Here is a 21813-nt window from a genome sequence, read left to right as displayed (position 1 = left end):
GTCCCCACATGGTTAACTTTTAAGATTTGTGTTTTGGTGACTGTTTTGGTTACAAAAACAGTGAGTGAGTGTGTGTGTGTGTGTGTGTGTGTGTGTGTGTGTGTGTGTGTGTGTGTGTGTGTGTGTGTGTGTGTGTGTGTGTGTGTATGAGTGTGTGAGTGTATGTGTGTGTGTGTGCGTGAGAGTGTGTGTGTGTGTGTGTGTGTGTGTGTGTGTGTGTGTGTGTGTGTGTGTGTGTGTGTGTGTGTGTGTGTGTGTGTGTGTGTGTGTGTGTGTGTGTGTGTGTGTGTGTGTGTGTGTGCGTGCGTGCGTGCGTGCCAGGCATCCAGCAGAGACAGTCGGTCGGCAGGGGCCAGGGCTGTGGACATATGTCTTCCACCTCCCTCCCTCACCCTCCCCCCCTCAGTCCTCCTAAGAGGGTGCCAACCCCCCACAACCTCCCTCCATCCCCCTTTAACTCCCCCATCCTCCCACTCTCCCCCCTCCTTGCAGGCCTGTCCAGGGACCAGTTGGGCCATCTGTTGAAGCAGGACCCGAGGAGCTGGTCTAGAGGAAATGCTACTGTAGCTTTGTGGCTAGCCGGGCTGTCGCTAACTAGCAGGAGTGTGTGCTTCTGTTGGATGCAGGGTGTGTGTCAGGGCATCCCAGGGCAGATGTTCCCCGGCACATTTGTCCAACAAAAATAAAATGATTGTCTCTTTTTTGGGGGGACTTTTTATAATTTAAGCTTGGTCGTAAACGATCCCACCAATAAAACCGTGAGCCTTCATAAGTTATTAATGAGAAACAGCACATTATTTCTCTCTTATATATGAAGAGGCCTAATTTATAAGCAATTTAGCAGCAACCTACACTTGTTTTCTATAATCCAGTCCCTCTCCGACATTTAGCTTCTTACAGTACATTAATCTGAGTCAATTTAACAATTAAATATTTAACTAAAAAAGAGAACATTGGCATCGTGAAAAAGGACATTAAACGATCACTTCAATCAAAACTGTTTTGTTTATCAGGCAACTCTCCGACCTGAGGTACTGACATGTGACTGGACAAATGGGGAATCATGTTTACTGACTGACTGCCTCTCAAGTAAGTTTGCAGTTGCATCATTGATAGTTTAAAGGTGAAGTGAAGAGAAAAAATGTTGGCAAGCTCTGGTAAATGGTCAGCAGCAGGGATGTAAAACATTACGCAATCTGTGCCTAACTGGTCAACAACATTCAAAAGCAGCTGTATGGTCCTTAAAGTGTCTAATAAACAAGTGTAGGGGAACCAGCAGGAAAATGGCTGAATGATCCCACTGAGAGCTCAACACCTGCACACACTCAGCTCACACAAACAGCTGCTCTGATACACTGGGATGTTTTACTGCTACTCAGTAAATCTTTGTTTACTTTAATAATCTGTAGGGCACTGAAACCTGATGACTTTGAATGTTCTTACATGGGGATATTCAAGCAAAGATGCAGTATTTACCAGTTGTTCGACTTTTCTCACGTGTGACTAACATGCATCAGTAATTTGTTGGTGAATCCAACAGGAATAAAGATAATTAAATGCTTGATCCATTGCACATTAAAATTGCAAACATGTTTCTTATTACTGATTCATCTGTGAAGAATTACCCATCTGTGAAATGTCAGAAAGAAACAAAACATGTCTTCAAATAGCTTGTTTTCTGTCTTTGCATCACATCAAACTCAATCAATCCTCACATTTTAGAAGCTGGAAAATATCTAAGAAAATCTGATTTATACCAACTGATCTGTCGACTGATTAATCAATTAATGAACTAACAGTTTCAGCACCAGACACGTGTTTTGACCCTCTTCGCTGAAAAAGCAGGGCAGATTCTCAACAACCTTGAAATGGGTTATAATGGGGGTTTAAATCACGTAGCGTGTTCCCGGCTCGCTGCGTCTTATTCAGACAATCTACTAAGCAAGGCCAGCTTAGTGGATCTGATGTTTTCGTGTGTGTGTGTGTGTGTGTGTGTGTGTGTGTGTGTGTGTGTGTGTGTGTGTGTGTGTGTGTGTGTGTTGGCTGGACCCTCCGCGGCTGTGTGTGTGGGTGGTTGCCTCCACCCATTAGAACGGGTCATCTCTCCCTCATGGAGAGTTTTCACGGCTGTGAAGCGGATTAGGAGCAGGGAGACGAGGAGGAGGAGGAGGAGGAGGAGGAGGAGGAGGAGGAGGAGGAGGAGGAGGAGGAGGAGGAGGAGGAGGAGGAGGAGGAGGAGGAGGAGGAGAGATTATGAGGCAGGCTGGAAGGAGGAAGGAGAGAACGACAAAAAGAGAGCATAGCATTTGTTTGTGGTATAGCTGTCACTCGTCCGGAGTGACCGGCTTACAGTGAGTACAAATGGAGGAACAAGTGAACGCTGGCATCTCGGCACAAGTGGCCTTTAACAAAGACGAGAGAAGGGCTAAAGAGGGGATTATGTTGGGTTAAAGAGAGACAGTCCTTAACACGCTTATAATTACATATTTATACCACAACACTTACAAAACAGAGGAAATAAGGTTTCCATCCAACTGTCAGGTCAACTATATATTGAGTTGTGCAGGTTGTTTATGTTTCCTGCTGTAATTTAACGTGCAGAACTCAATAAATGCTGCAGAATATCCATTACATGTTACTTGTTAGACGCTTTTATCCAAAGCGACTTACATACTCAATACTGTGGGCAATCCCCACAGGAGCAATTTGGGATGAAGTGTCTTGCCCAGGGACACAACGACATGCTGACTGCAGTGGGGTTTGAACCTGTGACCTCCTGATCCGAATACCAACTCACAACCCACTGCACCACACGCCCCTTGCATATCCATGACATTAGTGGAGGTTGAGGTGATCATATTGCATCCTGCACACATCATTTTGGTTTTGAACATTGAACAGCCATTTTCCTTATAACATTTAATATTGAACGCTGTGTTTGAACATTTCTTCACCTTTGAATTATGTTTTTTGCCACCAAAATAAAAAATAAAAATGTTTTCTGTAAAAATATGATTTGAAATCGATATGAACTTTTACTGTTTTAAAAAAAACATTTCATCAGTACATGATAGGTATGAGGCAAATGCGTTCTACCAAAATGATATTCTTTTAATCACCATTAGCTACAATCTTTGTAATTGTACTTTATGAAATGTAAAAAACATGTAAATGACTTAATGCATGCATGTTTAAACACAAGATTCATAAATATGAATTGTATGTCTTCTCATAGCACAAAAACAGCAGCAGCGAAACAAAGAGTGCATGCACCAAGAAGAGTTTTCCATGTGCCATCAGGATATACAGTATTAAAAATACTTTTTGAATGCTGCTGTCATAAACTTAAAGGGCCCACGTCATGGCCATTACTGATCATATTTCCATTGTTGAGGTCTACTAGAATATATGTAAATTGTGCAATTTTCCAAAATCACATTGGTTTCTCATACAGCATCTCTGTATAGTAGCCTATGTGTATTCACCAGGTATTCACTCTCTGTCCTAAACAGCTTGTTGGAGCTCCTGCCCCCCCCCCCCCTCTGTGAGCCCAGTGTGCTCTGATTGGTCGGGACGTTGCGAGGCTCGTTGCTGCGAAGAGCGGACAGGCTTCCGGGTCGACGATACAGCGAGAACAAGCGAAACTCACCCTGAGCACACACAAACACTCACAGCCGAAGTAAAAACAATAAGTGTGGCTTGATATTGAGTAAGAAAAAGGTTTATAACGCTGTGAGAATGGGACTGCGGAGAGCATTTCTCTGCGATCCCAACTCGTCTATTACCAGCGTTCAGGGATTCCCTGTTAGTTAGCCAAGGGATCCCGGTGTGTGAGGTGCTCCGCGGATTGGTCCATTTGGGCCATTCCGGTCATTTGTTGTTGATTTGGGTGTTCACACGTCACAGTGCCCAGGAAGCAAACAATGGAATATGAGAGATCTCCAACGAGGCGTTTTGGGGCAGCATATAGACAGGTATTTTCTGTGATAGAGTTTTGCTCGCTACAGGGTGTACTTTGAGGGTTTTTGACTCTGCAGACCGTTTACATGCATACAAACCTTCATAACACACAAGGGGACGGGTAATAACCGGAAAAGCATGACATGGGCCCTTTAAATGGAAAAAATAACCCTCTAGTGTCTTGTGTGTTTTCTCATATCTGACTGTGTTGTACTGGTGATAAAAAGTTAACTTTTCGCTGTATATCAACAAAGTTCCTTAGTGGCAACATCTGTCAACATGCCATCACAAACTCACTGTAAAGAAACAAAACCAAGCTCCTTAAAGTGTCACCATGTCCCATCTCATATTCATAATGAATTGCTGCTATGATAGTCAAAGATGCTTTAATGTGAACGTATGAACTTTCTTTATACAATGTGTAATGCACATCTTAGTGGGTTTCTGAATGGAGCCTGAAGGTGATTAAGACTTAAAGTGAACCAAACATTAAACCAGACAAAGTTTCTCATTTACAATTACAGTTCCTAAACTGCTTTCTTTTTCCTACACCCACACAAACACACACACAAGAGGCACCAGCCGCCAGTTGGTCTTAAAGAGGCAAATTCTTCCGCAGCATTTTCTCAACATCGTAAAGCGTCTGCCGTTAAAGCGATGTTTTTTCAATCCGTCTGCTCTCCCTGACATTTCCAGATAACGTTGGCGTTAGGTTGATTTGGGGGAATTTGCACACCATATGCTGCTGTGTCAAACACCTTCATTTAAACGGGCTATGGCTCTGCATTCCCTAATAGCAGCATCATTGGAGCTTGTTTATCTAATGTGCCTGTTAATGTTATTTATTGAGAGTCTGCCCGCTATCCAGTTCCTCCATGCATGCTAAGGAGACAGACATAAGATATGCAAATGCTAACGTCGGCCCAACTTCACGGCAGTAAAACAGAGCATTTGCATTTGATGTAGCACATAATAAACTGGTTATTAGCATTTTAAATGCGTCAAACAAACTTGAAAAATGTGGCCTGTGCTGGTGCGGTTTTTATTAATGCTGCGTGCAGTCAAAACACACAAACACACGGCACACATACCTTCAAACACGTACAGAACTGTGCACGAGCAGACACATAAATAAACAGTGCTGTACACAGGAGCAAACTGGTGTCAAAAGGCAAAGCGTCACAGGACAGATGATGTGTTTGATGAAGTCTCTTTCTCTCTCACGCCATAAAGTTTCTCTCAGAGCATTAAAATATGCAGACGATTCATTTCCTTAACGATTCATCCTCCAGCTGGTATCAGCTTTGATGAGCATCGATGATGAACAATCTGATTTAACAGTAACTGCTGTTGTCTCTGCACACAAGGCATGCTGGTGATCTATTTAAGAGGAGTGTTGACCTTTGGATGTATCGAAACAAAACCCTGTAAAAGTGATTCAAGAAAGTATGACACTTCCTTAAATGGTACCGTGAATAAGCAGGTCAAAGAGGTTTTTTTTTAACAATTGAATTAATAGTCAAGTCATGTCTATGTAACCCAATATCACACATTTGCCTCAAGGTGCTTCACAGTCTGTACAGCATATGACATCCTCTGTCCTTAGACCTTTGATTCAAACAAGGAAAAACTCATAGAAATAGATTATATAGAATAGACCAAAACATTAAAACTACAGTATTTGTTAGATAATGAAGTTGGTAAAATATAGATCTATGTTTGTATGAATATGCATATAGTGCCTAAAAGCTTTAAATTATGCAGTTACATGAGCAATATGGCTACCTTACACATACAGTGGGTTTTTTGTAGTTAAGTGTGGAAAAAATCAAATGATTGGTGAGAAAACGTCAGACGGTGCGAGACAAAGCACAAGAGCAGCTAATGAAGTGATAATCCCTCTTACAGTAACCAATCTTTACACCCTGTAGGCTGCACTACTCTCAGTGTGTGCGTGTGGTTTGAAGTCCAACATTCATCGTTTGTACTTACAGTAAAAGTAAAACTGCAACACGTTTAGTTTAGTGAAGTTCAGAAATACTGTAAGAAGTACAAGCATGCATTTAAAGCTTTACTTTAGAAAAAAGACAACAGTATTAGCATTAAAATATATTTTAAGGAGCAAAAATATGTCTCTGCTGGATGCCTGGCACGCACGCACGCACACACACACACACACACACACACACACACACACACACACACACACACACACACACACACACACACACACACACACACACACACACACACACACACACACACACACACACACACACACACACACACACACACACACACACACACACACACACACACACACACACACACACACACACACACACACACACACACACACACACACGACCTGCACCGAACTTTACATGTAACCTCACCCCGTCTTAAATCCTACATGTTAATCTCTCTCCTTTTCTCCCTCTTTTCTAACGCACACAAACATACTCACTTTCATTCTCCGCTTGCAGAGACCCCTGCTTCATTTTCTGGTCATGTGCACCCATTGCGAGGGGGCGAAGCGGACACAAAGTGACACAGGGAGCAGTATGGAGGGAGGAGGGGGGGGGGGGGGGGGGTGAGGCTGGAGCTGCAGCCTGAAAGGAGGCGATGGGAGGTGTTCGATTGTCCCGTGCTGAAAGGGACAGTTAAAAGGAGAACCTTGTTGCAAAAGCTGGTGGGCCGGGCTGGAGGCTGGTTAAGTGCTGGTGGTGTGTGTAACTATGTGTGTGTCTTTGTGTGCTTGTGTGTGTGAGTCTAATGAGGAGGAGGAGGGTGACTGATGACCGAGGTGAGGATGATACTGGTGATGATTGGCACAAAGTTTAAAGGAATAGTCAGATTTTTGTTTTTGAGAAGATTGATACCACTTTTGGTCTGTTAAATATGATGCAGCTAGCCTACTGCCAGCAGCTGATTACCTTAGCTTAACATAAACAATGGAAACATCTAGCCTGCCTCTGTCCAGAGAAAACCAAATCTGCCTTCAAGCACCTCTCAATCTCACCAATCAACCCAGAATACCTTCTTGTTTATTTGTATAAAAGCTAAATCACAAAAACAACAATTAGAAATAATTACATTAATACTTCCTGCCGCTCAACAGTTGCAAGACAAGCAGTGGACAACCAAGAAAGTCAATCATGGCCAAAACAATTGGGAAATGGAGAAACGTAATTTTTACACTTCAGTTTTGAACGTATGCAAACATCCCAGGCTCTTCCTCGAAAGACAGTCCACCCATTTAAATGAACGACGTGCACTGCCGGACTACTGCTGGACACATTGTTGTTATCATCACTAACCATATCCAACCACCACCTAACATTATCATAAGAACATGGCTATTTTTAGTACTCAGCTGCCTTGTTGTAGAAGATCATGGCAATGGGTGTGCGCAGAAAAACAGGTCAACTTGAATGCAGGCACAATAAATCAATTGAAAATGCTTGACAATCCCACATTTTCGATATTGTTACAAAAAAATGCTTCTAAAATAAACTGACAAGATATAAACTAGATGTCAGTCTTTGGGATTATTGTTGGCTATAGCTTCACAATCAACAATTTAACATTAAGGAAACATTGTCCATCGACTTATCATCAATCTTATGGACAGAAATTAGTGGTTTTGATCTTCTCTATCTCTCCTCCAGAAAGTAGATAAGCGTATCGCCCCTGCTCCTCAAAACAGTGTTGAATTTTATATAAACTTAAACAACTGACTTGATGAATTAGGTGAACACAATTTGAGATAAAGTGACATTTGTCCTTGAAGCAAATCTGACCTTAAATCAGGATTTGAGATCTCTCGCATACAAAGAAAGCAAAGTTTCAACTAAATTGTGACTTTTCAAACAGCAGTAAATATTTCTCCTTCAAAAAGGGAAAAACCCACCTCGAGCAGTATGCATCGGGATGGAAATTAATCCATAACAGAAAACTTGCTTCTGTTTGATAAAACTCTTCATCAACATGCTTCAGAAAGCTTTAAGAAGCCAAATGTGTATCAGAGCGTGTTGAGACAGAGAGAAATAAGAACATGAAGGTATGTTTCTTCATTAATGAAATGTTAATTTGACTTCTTCCTGCCTAATTAACGCCAATGTCTTCACAGAACAAAACAGCCTCACAAATATTAATTAGGACCTCAATATTCATGTTGGCGGAGACGCTTGTGAGGTCTGTAATTAACGAGCTTTTAATTGTTTGATCGTCTCCTTAATTAAAGGCTTGCTGTAATATGAAGGTTTGTTTACTTTTTCACAAAACAGGAATAAGAAAGATAGAAATCTTATTGATATTCTCTATTACACAGAATTTACCAAGCGATGGAAAATTGAAAAAGTTACCCAAACATTTCTGAGAGGTGCAGCACATCTTTTTACGCTTTTAATTTAAAATATATGAATGTGAGAAATATACTTTTGAAGATGGCTGGAGGGTTTTACTCTCAGATCGCTATACTCGTGTTGCCGTCTTCCATCTGCCATTCAAATGCTGCAGCCTTTGTGAAATCTCTCTTTGTGCAACTTCAAATGGTGGCTTTGACAGGCAAACTAAAAGGAGAATAGATCGGCAGTTACTCTTGCATTTGGCAAACATACTGTATACTGTAAATCAACATGGTGCAAGCAAACGTTTCTTTGACAATACACAGTTAAGTAAGTGAATCTCTCCGAATCCCAACTGGCATTTTGGAGTCCCTCATGAGTTAGTCATCCTGAATACATGCAGTTCATTTCATAATTTGGAAGAAGTATTTTTCCCTAATTTTCCCCAGAGCACCAACAACGACGCAACAATACCTATTTTTGACTTTGTTTATTCAATTATTTATGATAAGGTTGTCACGTTTTGAGGGGATGATAATCATATATATTTTTGGTAAACTCAAACAGTTGTCACTCATTGTTTAACTACATGACATTAAACCCCCACTTAATCAGACTTATGATATCTTGATGTAAAAACAGGTGGACACAATTTGTAATGTGAACAAATGAACAGCAGCTGTTTATTCAGAAGGTGCCGGCATATTTTAGACGGAGCAACACATCGGAGCTATTTTCAGTAAACTGACACCGAAAACAATCTCTATGATGACCAGTATTCAAATAATCAAATAGAAATTGCAAAATAAAAGGATATGGTTTCCGTTTGCAACAGATATTCAAAAACAGTAACTAAAATATACCTATTATTGTGGATTTCACATGAATATGCATACGGTTGATTGCAAGAGATAATGTTTCACTTGAATATCGACCTTCAAACGTTGGCTGCGACCTTGACCTCGTGTCTCCCTCCGAGTGCATATTGTGTTTGCTCCTTTCAACCCAGAGATGTTTAAATGACACCGTTTGTGTCTCAGTGATGGTGAAACAGCCGATTACTGTCCTCACATGCTGCTGGAGGAACGCCTCCAGTGACTGTTTACGGCCCTGAGCTCATTAGAGGGGGGGCAGTGGCCCACCCAGGAGGGAGGAACGGGGAGGAGATAGTTTGTTTTGGGGTTACAGATGGGGTCCAAAACTAGAAAGCCACATGAATGTCTGGGAGCAAATACATTTTACACAAATATGGCCAGGATCCGTTGAATTTTCAGAATTTTGGGTTGCAGATTAAATTACTTGAAATAACTAAAGGATAAGTTAAAAAAGAAAGTCGAAAGAAAGTGAGGTCAAAGAAAACTATTTCTGCTAAAAAGTTGGCAATGATTGAGAGTCAGACCTAAACATTTCAGATGTGTGTATCTCACACTGCTGTAACTTCAATTCATGTACCTTTGTTATTCATGTTTTATTATCTTTGCTTTTAAATGAGTTTTTTTAAATGGCTTTTCAATAATATGGCTCTTAATGCTCTTAATGTCTTTCATTCATGTAAAGCACTTTGCCTTGTGTTGAAAGGTGCTATATAAATAAACTTGCCTTGCCTTCTGGAACGTGTTGATTTACTTCTATGAGGAATTTAAAACTGCAATACACAGGTGAGTAACCAAACTACTACTGTACTCACCTTGGATCTTTAAAGTTATTTCATGTGACAAAGTAACATCATAATTCATTTGGAGTCGCGTAAGAGACAATTAAGTCCAATATTAATCTATTTGCTTTGGTCTTTAGACATGCCTGATGGACATATGGGCTCTTTAGCTGCTAAATGCCTAAATATGTTCACCATAAGGATCCCTGACTGTGCCTGCCTACTGTTTGGTGCTGAACAGGTAGAGTACAATTGGTTTCTAGAGCTTTTATACTGAAAACAGTTGCATGCTGTGGCAAGATATGATGCTATTAGAGCCATGAGTGAGCCAAAACAGTAAATATGTGGGTTTGACATTTTAACAACTTATATTATAAATGATAACCATAAAGAGGGAAGCTGTATATTAAAGAGGAGATTCTCTGTTGGATCATTATTACTATTGACACCTTTCACATTGTCAGTCTCTTCATTGGTAATATCAAACTCGCTTTGAAGACATCATGTACTTTGAGCATAAGCTGAACTAAAAAAACATCCTGGTCTTTTTGTTTGTGTTCGTATAAAGTACCGATATAAACAAGGAAATACAAAGTTATCGGGTTGATTGGAAAAATAAAACACACATTCGGAGATACACTTTGAAGCAGTGAATTTGAAGAAATAAAAATGACATTCAATCTATAAGAATATGAGGGGAATAGAAAGGGTGTGGCATGTGGCAAAGTGTACAGGTATTTCTGATGAGTCGTTTTTTAAGATGTAACTGATTTTCACTGTTTTGGACATTAGGTCATTTACTCATTCAGAACAATGAACTGTAACCCAGCAACATGTTATGAATCACCTTAAGTGTTGTATTTCTCTAAAGGAAGATCACATTCCCCATACATCCTTTCTGCCAATTTGCTGTCTGATTAATTTGTGCTGAAAGATAACTCCCCTCTCAAAGTGTAAAGTTAACCCAGTGTTGACCCACATTTTGATCTAATGGCTATTAGCAGCTAACTAGCTGTCCTTTTGCTGCCAATAAAAAATCTGAAGTGAGGGCAAAGAGCCACTTATAAGAAGAGAGAAAGAGAAAAGGCAGCCAGAAACCAAGGAGAAGTAAGCGAGAGCAAGCGAGGAACAGTTTGAGAGGAGGAGAAAGGGAAAGAGATAAAAAAAAAGATATGAACAGAGGAATAAAGGGAAAGCGAGGAGCTTACACAGTGAAAAGAGCACATTAGGGGCGACCTGCTGCGACAGTGCTGTGGGGAACGGTGAATAACTGCCTCCATTTAGACCAGTGTCCTGGTGGTGTGGAGCCAGGGGCCTCAGATGGACACACACACACACACACACACACACACACACTCAAAAACACACGCATAAAGCAAAATAAACTCATTCAAAAAGCATGTGTTTCCTGCACAGACTGATACCTGACACACACTCATGCTCACACACCTCCTCGCTGGCCCTCTCATTCACACATTTCTCCACATTGGCCGGATTAGGAACACTTTCTCTTGGGTGTGCGAGGCTGCCCCGCACACAAAGAAACACTTGGGGACAGGATTAGTAGGCTTACAGCGGATTCACATATGTCCAGTTCAAGCAATTGGTATTCAAAGCTTTACACTTTCAAATGCCACCAAGAGAGAGCAAAGCCGACCAGCGCTTTTCTTTGCATTGGCAGCACCTTTATGAGAAGGGCTCTTTTGCAGGGCCAACAATGAGGCCGTGAATACTCGTTTTTACTGTTCTACCAGGGGGATCTCATTGGCGAAGGATAGAGCAGAGTTTGAGACAGACTTTATTATGGGTTTGAAGTGCTGGGTGGGTGGGTGTGCAGACGGTTGGATGAACGGACGGACAGACGGATGGAGGCTGAGGTGGTCGTGCTTGAGTTCCACATGTTATTGTTTGGAGGCCTGTTCCTCCACTCCACCTTCACAAAACAGATCTGGAGGAGACTCTTCAGAGTGGAGAGAGCTCTCTCAGCAGCTCAATATAGACAATGCTGACTCAATTTAGTGTATTCTTGTATTCATTTAATACAAAAACACCTTTAGAGATCTGTCTGATTGATTAATAAAATATATTTGAAGAGGGTAAATGTTTTGTCTTTATTTTCATTAATCGGTTTATTGTGAAATATAGTTCAATGTGATTTCAATGTATAATGTTTATTGCCACATTTATTACACATATTTGTAGCATGGCATTTTCTAATATTCTTCCTTATTTTGTACTTGTAGATTTCTGTGTGTGGTGTTTGCCTCAAACAGCGCCTTAAGGGAAGAATCAAGTATTTGTAATGACATTTTTGAAAATGGTTGCATGGCTGTTTTATGAGCAGTTTTTCTCAGTATTTTGACTGTCATTAAATCTAAAAAGAAATGTATAACTATATGCTAAATGTTATTAATCCAAATGTACTTGTTCATTTTTAGGGAGAACATTGTTTGAATGAATTGTGGGAAAACACAGTTATAAGTTATGAAATATCGGATATTAAAAAATGAAAGAAATTAAACGAAAATGTTTTTTTAGTATAAGACGTGGGAGAGCTATGAGAGGTTTTATGGAGGTCCAGACACGAGGCCCACATGCTGCCATATGGCCAGCAGAGTGCGGAGTGTCGGAGCGGCCTGTTCCCTCTCTGTTACCTCTCTGTCCCAGCGGAGGCCGACTCCCTGCGGCACAGGAGCTGTTGAATGGGGAAGCAATTTTCCTTCATTCCTCCTCACTCCCTCAGGCAACCAGCGAGAGTTTGCTTTGAAATTTGACCGTACGAAAAACACTGAAAATTAGAAATGTGTGAGAAGCTGGGGATGTATTTTAGAGAACAGTCTTCACTTTTATTGCTGCATATTACCAACAAAATATGTATTGAAACAGCTGAAATAAAAAGCAACACTTTTGGCGATGTTATAACAAGGATGTTGTGCGTAAAACAAAGTAAAATTACGCAGCACATACAATGCTCGGACAAGACCATTACAGGTTTTTCGGTATCTTATGGATAAAATATAATACAACAAAAACGTATTATAATAAAAACAACTTCTATGACATAAAATAGTCTTTTTTTTAAATCGAATAAAGAAGCAATTTTAAAACTGACCATGTTCGTCCCCGGAGGAGCAACTTTTCTGATCCCAGGAGGAGAAGAGAAAGGGAAGAAGAGAAGAAAAAAGGAGAAGAAGAAGAAGAGAGGCGCGCTGTGCCCCCCAGCAGTGTCCTGACAATGGCAGTGAATGGTTGCGCACCGCGGTCACTGGGACAGTCAAAGCACACCGCCCCCTTTCTAACGGGCACGTCATCCTCTATATGCGTTATGAATAGGAAAGCCGCTTTTGTTTCCCTGCGTGTATAAATACCCACTATCAGTGTCCTCCTCACCGCAGAGACACAGAGAGGCAGATAGAGAGAAAGTGGACACCGATGTGATAAGAGGGACAAAAGCGTGGGACAGGAGGGACAACATCAGGTGGCCAGAGACAGAGGGAGAAAAGAGAGAGAGAGGGGGGAAGTGAGAGAGACCTCCTACAACCACCTCTGAAGCCAACCCATAAAATGAATTCAGACTCAGATAGCAGCAGAGCTTCTTCCCCGGACATGGACGTTATGTCACTCCGAGAACACCATCCACACCACCACCACCACCTCCACCACCTCGTCGGATCCTCCGTGTCCTCCTCCACCCAGAAGCTGAGCGACAGCGACCTCCTGAGATCCGAAGACCCGAAGTCAGTGGAGAGCAGCAGCAGCGGCGACAGCAGCAGCGGCGACAGCAACAAGTTCAAGCTAAAGAAACCAGTCACGGAAGAAGATATGTACCACCTGCGACTCAAGATCAACGGCCGGGAGAGGAAGCGCATGCACGACCTCAACCTGGCTATGGACGGCCTGCGCGAGGTGATGCCGTACGCGCACGGGCCCTCGGTGCGCAAGTTGTCCAAGATCGCCACGCTGCTCCTCGCCCGGAACTACATCCTGATGCTCAACAGCTCCCTGGACGAGATGAAGCGGCTGGTTGGGGAGATTTACGGAGGGCACAACTCGGCTTTCCACTGCGGCTCCGTGGGTCACCCCGGGGGCCCGGGCGGGCACGCCGGTGGCCCCTTAGCTGCCGCCCACGCTGCTGCAGCCGCCGCCGCAGCCGCGCACCAGGTGCACCCTCTGCTCGGCGGCGCGCTGTCAACACCCACATCCTCCTCGCTGTCTAGCGCGCTGCCGGGCCTCACGTCTATCCGTGCCCCCCACCCCCTGATGAAGGGCGTCCCGTCTGCTCCCCAGGCCCTGCAGCTGGGCCCCGGCTTCCAGCACTGGGCCGGGCTGCCGTGCCCCTGCACCATCTGCCAGGTGCCCACTCCTCCACACATGCCCATCAGCTCCTCCAGCCTCAGCAGACTCTCAGTGGAGGGCAAGGACCTGATGAAATGATGCGTGCAGACCCGCAGAGACTGAGCCATGTGATGGTGTTTGTAAATACAGGATTCAGGGCATGAGGGGGGGGGGGGGGGGGGGGGGGTTTGGTCTCACTGGTGCATGTTGTTGTTTGGTCTGTTTTCTTGTTTGGCGTATGAGAAAAAAAAAAGTAATTTTCCTCCTTGTAACAAGGACTTTAAAGACTGCTGATTTTGCCGATCTAAGGTGAAAATAAAAGTTGTGTGTCATGCAACAAGGTGCCACATCTCCGTGTGTCTGAGTTTTACAGTCTCACGTGTAAAAGTGGAAGGAGGCTGCATGAACATTTTGATTTCATTTTCCTTTCTTTTGTATCAGGCGTCATTTTGTGAAAACGAAGAATGCTCTCTGTGCCTTGTACCAAGGATTTTAAACTTGAGTTGTAAATGAAAAATAATGACATTTATGTATTTGGCTTATTTTATTGGCTATATTTCTTTTAAATTCTGTAGGTTTATTTTTATTTGGTGGCTCACTGTGTGTTAATGCTCTGATTTCCATTTTTTATTGTCAATCGTTTTTCTTTTTTGCATGATGGTATAATTATCACAGCATGATTGTTTTTTGCTGAACTTAATTTGTTATGCCAAGAGACCCCGTGTCTTTATTTTTGTACATTGTTGATGACTGATGAAATATTTATTATCGCCCAGCGTCCCTGGCTGAAATTTCAATAAAACTGAAATTGTGGATCATATCTCACCGTCTTCCCATGGTTTTCATATTACTACTGGATACTCAAACATTTAAAAAACATATTTATCATGTCAAGAGTTACACTTTTAAAGTGTGGTTTAATTAAAGTGCACTATTCTGTACTTTACCTATTTGTATAATCAAAAGTGCTAATTTAAACCCTTCAAACATATACCTTCGATTTATTTTATATTATCATTATATGAAAACATTTATATATTTTTGATAAAAGCGAACCTTTATTACACCTTCAATTTCAATTCAACAAAAAAAGTCATTTTTTAAATATCTAAAATAGTTTTGTGTATTATTTCAAAGGCCTCCTCTGTTTAAAAACATTATGATGAGTTTCCTTTTACAGACAATATTTTTTTTTTTAAATAAACGAAGACATTTTAAATAATAGAATAAACTCGTTTTTGTTGATTATTAACACAACTCAAACGCCAAAACGAAATGTACTCTGATAATTTACTTTATTCCTCCTTTGAATTGAATTTCCCTGGATACATAAGGGAAAAGCAGCGCTTTAAGGATTTTAAGGAAATGTATATTAAAATATATATTTGGAAACAACTATACAATTTAGTTAGTAAATCCCTAATTCCTATTCAAGTCAATTTCCTGCAACCACACGCCACTTGAAAACAAATCCAAAATCTGATATCATATTATCAGGTACTTAATTTCTCTTGTGTCTCAGCCCATGTTGCCCAACCACCTCATGATAAACCAAAACAGATACAGGGTCACACAGCATTTACTCAACATTTCCGAGCAGCTGACAGAATGTTAACGAAAGGGAAGATGAGGCGCGGGGCTGCGGTAATGGAGCCCGGCTGAATGGAGCTCCGCCTCGGGGAGCGCAGAGCAGTTTGTCCGCCGGGTCCCTTGGGTGTTCCTCCGTCTCATCTCTGCAGCGACAGAATGTATGTTTGTGGAGATTACAAGTTAATTGTTCATGGGGGACCAAGAGGAGAAATTCACATCACAGGAAAAGCGTCGGGATTACAGGCTACTAAATGCAGGAAGATTATACATTCAGACCCCCACCTCGTTCTCGGTGCATGCAAATGAGTGAGTGGATTAAAAAAAAGAAAGAAAGAAAGACAGAAAAAGAAAAAGGAGAAGCCCTTTTGTAACTTATTTGGAGGGAAGAAAACACAAGTTGAGAAAGAGTGAAAGGGGTCTCGGGTTTTGTCTTTAGGAATGAGTTCAGCCTGTCTCTCGCTCGCACCCTGCCAGATGGGATGTAAATAGCTGGGTATAGCTGCAATGGCCTTTTAACCACACAACACTGAGGAGGATGTTGTCAAGGGAAGCTGGCGGTTTGCGAGTTAATAGTCATGAGTTGGGGTAATTACTTAAGGTTTATTATACTCTGGTTTCAAAGGAAATGGACTCTTCAATGGGCCGAGAAATACTTCTTAATTCTGGCTAATTAGGAGCCGAGGAAAGCAGAGACGACTGCTGTTGCCATCAAGCACTGTTACATTCAGGGGATCATTTGTAAGTAAGCCAACACATAATGCACAAAACACTCATGCACATGCAAATAACATGCAGAGGACACATGCACACCATTCCAGCTGAATGTTAAAGAGATTCATGTAAATCACTGCCTTTTCTGTTATGTTACAAATGTGGCAACCGGAGTATTTATGAAATTAAAATATGTATCCACTGTAATTAAGACAAAAGCTCCACAAGTAAATAGAAAAGTAATCAAACACTTGTAAACAATGATTGAATTATACCTTTTTCCACCACTGTGTTTATCATAATGGTGCGGCTTATCTTCCTAGCAGGGTTCACAAACATTATCCTCATGAGACTCCAATTTGTATTTATACTTTACATAATCATGTAAATCTCACTGAGATTCCTGCATGGTTTTCATTAAGAGATGCCCAGCAAAGACAGAAAGTTGGTGATAATGATGCAACATTACAAAGGCAGAAAGCTGTGAAAAACGGCTTTAAAATGCAGGAATACTTGTTGTTTCACAGGTGTTCAAGTATCCTTTTATTCTACCAATGGCAATTAAATTAAAATAAGAACTTATTTTGCACTTCTCGATTTTCTTTCTGTTGCTTTCACTTTACTTATCCTTTGTAAAAGTCTGCAGCAAGCAACAAAACCTAAAACGTGAATAAATTAGCCGAAATACATGAGTCAAGTGTATTGCCAGTGCAATACGATCTTATAGTGCAAATGACAGCAGCTTAACAAAACCCATAAGAACTTGTCAAAATAAAAAAAGTAGCAGAAAATAAATCGTCTGAAAAAATTGTGCATAAGGGTACGAAAGACATAAATCGGAGGTAAAATATACAACATACTGGAAATAATTGCAGAGACAAACCTACAATTATAATACCTTAAGTGTCCCTAGTTTACCAGTCTAGTGTTCACAGCTTCAGGGTATGTCTTTTTTTTTTTAAACAGAGTTGTCCACACTGCATAAATAATACTGACGGACATATAATAGATTTAATGTCTTCAGAGAGTGAGTTTTGGTTTTTCAGGCCGGTTAGCGATGACTAAATGGACTCATGGCCGTCACCTCCTCTTTTCATGAGGTTTGACAAACGACTGGTCCTTTTATAGAGCACACACCTGTTACTGGGAGCCACTCGAGGTTGATCACTTAGAGCATTGTTCAGCTTCTACACACACAAATTCACACAAATACTAACAGGCCTTTTGACAGGGATGCTAACAAGGCAAGAAATGCTGTCAGCCTCCATCGTGTCCCTGTGACCGCAGCCTGCCTTTATGGAAAAAACTGAATTAAAAATATATATAGTTTGAAATAAAAAAAACTGATAGATGCTATCCAGCTCCATTACACCTTTTCAAAGCTTCAAGTATAAGTCTCTTCAGTCAGATGCACAAACAGTAAGGGCTATTTCATACTTTTAAAGCTCCAGAGTTTGTATAAACATCTGATATGGCAACGGCAGATTGTGGCTGCATTGAGTCTGAAGAGTCCTGACGTGTGGAGTGTGTGAACTGCTGGTTTGTTTACTTGCTCGGTCAGTGAGCGGTGCCTGAGGGCAGAAATTGAAAATAAATGTCAGTTGAATAAGGGGCAGCGGCCGCATCAGCCGAGCTGCGGCTAGAACAAAAGCAGTTGAGGGGATAAGTTATTGAGCGGGCTGACAGCCTGAACGAGGCTGATTATAACTGCCTGGTCGTGCTCTCTCTGTGTGTGTGTGTGTGTGTTGTAGTCAGTGAAGCAGGTGCAGAGGCCTTTCCCTCTCTCCCCTCCTGCCCTCAGGGAAGCCTCGGGGCCCTCTGCCCTCCTGTCCTCAGCTGATTCCACAAACTAATGTTTAACCCATACTGCCAAAACAGAAAGCATATTTCCATCATAAGAGCGCTTTGCCATCGCCATTAGCGACTGGGCTCATTTGCATGTTAATTGTGCAGTTAGAGAGGTGGTGTTGACACTTCCCTTTGTCCATGCAGGGTCGCGGGAAGTGAGAGGATGGGGCTGCACAATGACATCCGTGTGTGTTATTGTTCCATCTGTTATCATGGGACTTATACTAACACAATGGAAACAAGATGAAGTTAATTTGATTACTTGTGATTGAAGATTCATCAAAATATACATACATAAACCACTTTGCTGTTTGTAAGTTGGTTGTAATGAAGTCATTTCTCAGTATGTGAAAAGGAGAAAAGTGGCTTAAAAAATATAATTCCAATCATTTTAAGTTTTGTACTTATATACAATTCTGAGGTAGTTGAGAATTTGAACTCTAAAAAACTATTTCAGACAGTCCTTTACTTACATAAGTAAAAAGAAATAAAGCTGTGAAATAAGGAAAAGTACTTTAAAAACTACTGAACTATAGTGGATCAGAATTGCCACTTACATTATTTAACTGTCGATTATGATGCATAATGTGTATCAATATTTGCTTGTGGCTAGTTTGACCTATAATATATTCTATTATTTGGTCAATCTTAAGTATGATGTGTCTATTTCTTCCAGTTAAATGTATAACGATTGGTTAATCCTTTACCTGGAGGAAGGACAGGAGATTGATTGAAAGAAGAGGCCAAACCTGAACTTGTTCCTGCTTCCTATTATGAGGATTTCAATTTTCTAAAGAAAAGTCCATTTAATTTCTTTGAGGTTAATGGACTGTTAGTCAAACAAAACCTTTTAGCAATTTCCCGAGATGTTCAATATCAAAAAATACAATGAACTTATTGAAAATATATCAGACACACCAATCTTACGTGCTTATATAATTAGTATAATTAGCTGATTATACTTTTTGAATAAAGGATTTTACTACTTTTTATCAAGCAAATTACCATGTGAGCATGATCGCTGTCAACGTTATTAATTATGGCCACGTAAAATAAAGAAAATACAACACACAGACAACCTTCCTGACAAAACCCACATGCTGTGTTTACACAGCAGGCAAAATATGCACAAGAAGACAAACTAGTGTACACACAAATACAGACACAAGCCAGTTTGGGTGTGAATTTTGTGTCACAAATACAGATTCAGCCAGACAGAAAGAGCCTGCGTGTGTGTGTTAGTGTGAATGTGAATGTGCGTGTGAATGTGTGTGTGTGTGTCAGCAGTAATGTCCTCCTACAGTGACTGACAGATGGCGTTCAGTGTTTGGCCGTAAATGTGCTCTCTGAGTGTTTGTCTGTGTGCCAGTCGCCTGTAGTTTGGAGACTCCCCGTGAGAGTCTAACTGTCCTGACACTGCTCAAAACCAACTGTCCTTGATTGTCAACCATGGCTGAACCATGGCGTAGTTGTGTGAGTGTGTGTGTGTGTGTGTGTTTATATGTATGTGTTGGTGTGTGTGTGTGTGTGTGTGTGTGTGCGGTGGCCTTCTGGAGAGAGCAGAGCAGGCCAGGGGAGCAGATGTTAATGCGAGAGATATATCCATCTAAATCTCTGGCCACCACATGCTTCAAATCTGCCCGGAGGAACAAGTCTCTCAGCAAGATGACACAGGGAAAACACAGCAGAACTTTGTTTTTGCCTTTCTTAAATATGGAAGACGGAGAGAAGATTGTGTGTGTGTGTGTGTGTGTGTGTGTGTGTGTGTGTGTGTGTGTGTGTGTGTGTGTGTGTGTGTGTGTGTGTGTGTGTGTGTGCCAGCTCCAGGCCTGGCACAGTGCTGGGTGACAGTCCCCTCTCAGCGGGGAGAGTCAGGCGACAAAGTGAAACATGGTCGTGAGGAGAGCGAGCCACGACTGAAGCCAAGAACAGACAACACAAATAGAGAGATCAGTCCACCTCTTTGTACGGTCCAGTCCAAAATGAAATAAAAAACCTGTTTGATTATGTTCCTTCACTGAAGACAAAATGAAAACATGGCACACAACAAAAAGTTCCTGAATGAAGGGAAATTTGAATGTGGACCAAGTTGTTTTGGCATTGAAGGCAACATGACGCCCTTCTGTGGTTGATACAGTGAATGTTTTTAGATGTTGTCAGTTGTTAGAGCAGAAAAATCGCATTTTGCCTTTGCCTGGCATGTAAGTACTTTGATTATGGACGCTTTCAAACAAATGTGACTTAAAACGAGGAAATTCAACAAGAGAAGCAAAGAGAAAAAGACTTGACAGAAGAACTAAACAGGTAAAAGGGAGAGTGAGGCAAACACAGATTCTATTCAACAGATAGAAGCAAAGGCAGCATTTAAAAGGATTTAAAACCAATCCTCAATAGGATCTATTTTTTCTACACTGGCATCTAACATGTCTATTATAACAAAATACACTGCAAACTCAGGTCTCACATCAGTGTGAATTGATGCCAGTGGCTTAAAGCAAGGTAGTTCACCATCATATTTTAGGTTATTATTATTTATAGAAACAGGGTTAGGGTTACCTCATATGTGTCTGTGTTTTGAAAAAGCCACACTAATGTGAGAAAGAAAGAGGTGGGAGAAAATATATATATTCACTTGACCAAGGACTCCGTCACGTCATAGAAATTACAGGCAGCAAAACTGTAATCTGTAACCACTATTTCCGGAAAAGAGCCTCGTGCGACAATACATTTTTATTACACAGGGCGTTGCCCGTACATTTATGATTGGTCAAGACTAGATGAAGAGATACCGTGGTTTAGACTTGGTTCTCTTTGATAGGTGCACAGACCTTGGAAAAAGTATCTTAGCAACATGATCCTCCAATCAGCATTCGGCCGGCCTGTGGAAGTCCCTCCCTATTCTGTCGCCATCATACATAATTTGTTTTCGCTAAAGTCTCTACAGAGAATGTGGAGTCTTCATAATGCTGCTTCCTAGCTATGTGTGGGAGCGGAGTTCACCCAAAGCTCAAGGTCGAAGTGATGTCCTGTTTATGAACTTTGTATTCTTCCTCTGAATTGTAGTGGGATAGAAGCACAAAGAAGCAAAACATGGAAATACTCAAAGTAAAAGCATATCAAAATTGTACTTAAGTCCGGTACTTGAGTAAATGTACTTAATTACTTTACCACCGGAAAGAACGACAGCCAATTGGGAACCAAGCAGGTAGGAAGAGCAACAAACCGCAGGTAAATGCAAACCATAGAAGCAAACGCAAAGCAAAAGGTAGACGTTTTGTTTATGATTTTACTCACCTGTATATGTAAAGTCCATGTTCACAACATCTCTATTATTTCATTCATATTCTTTCTTAGTGAGATGAAAGA

The 21813-nt window shown here is 41.3% G+C and overlaps 1 protein-coding gene across 1 annotated transcript; it reads left to right on the top strand.

Moving 5' to 3' along the window:
- Window positions 1–13367: 13367 nt before the first annotated feature.
- Window positions 13368–14477, top strand: olig3 (oligodendrocyte transcription factor 3). Its single transcript, XM_034238038.1, has one exon. The coding sequence runs from the start codon at window positions 13528–13530 to the stop codon at window positions 14395–14397; it is 870 nt and encodes a 289-aa protein (XP_034093929.1). The 5' UTR covers window positions 13368–13527; the 3' UTR covers window positions 14398–14477.
- The last annotated feature ends 7336 nt before the right edge of the window (window positions 14478–21813 follow it).

This window comes from Gymnodraco acuticeps, unplaced genomic scaffold (assembly GCF_902827175.1).
Source record: "Gymnodraco acuticeps unplaced genomic scaffold, fGymAcu1.1, whole genome shotgun sequence".
NCBI lineage: Eukaryota > Metazoa > Chordata > Actinopteri > Perciformes > Bathydraconidae > Gymnodraco > Gymnodraco acuticeps.
Note: the sequence above shows the minus strand (reverse complement) of the source record. Positions and strands in the feature narration are given on the sequence as shown.

Bases quoted from the DNA above. Each gene is read 5' to 3' on its own strand.
- olig3 (XM_034238038.1), top strand. From the start codon at position 13,528: ATGAATTCAGACTCAGATAGCAGCAGAGCTTCTTCCCCGGACATGGAC.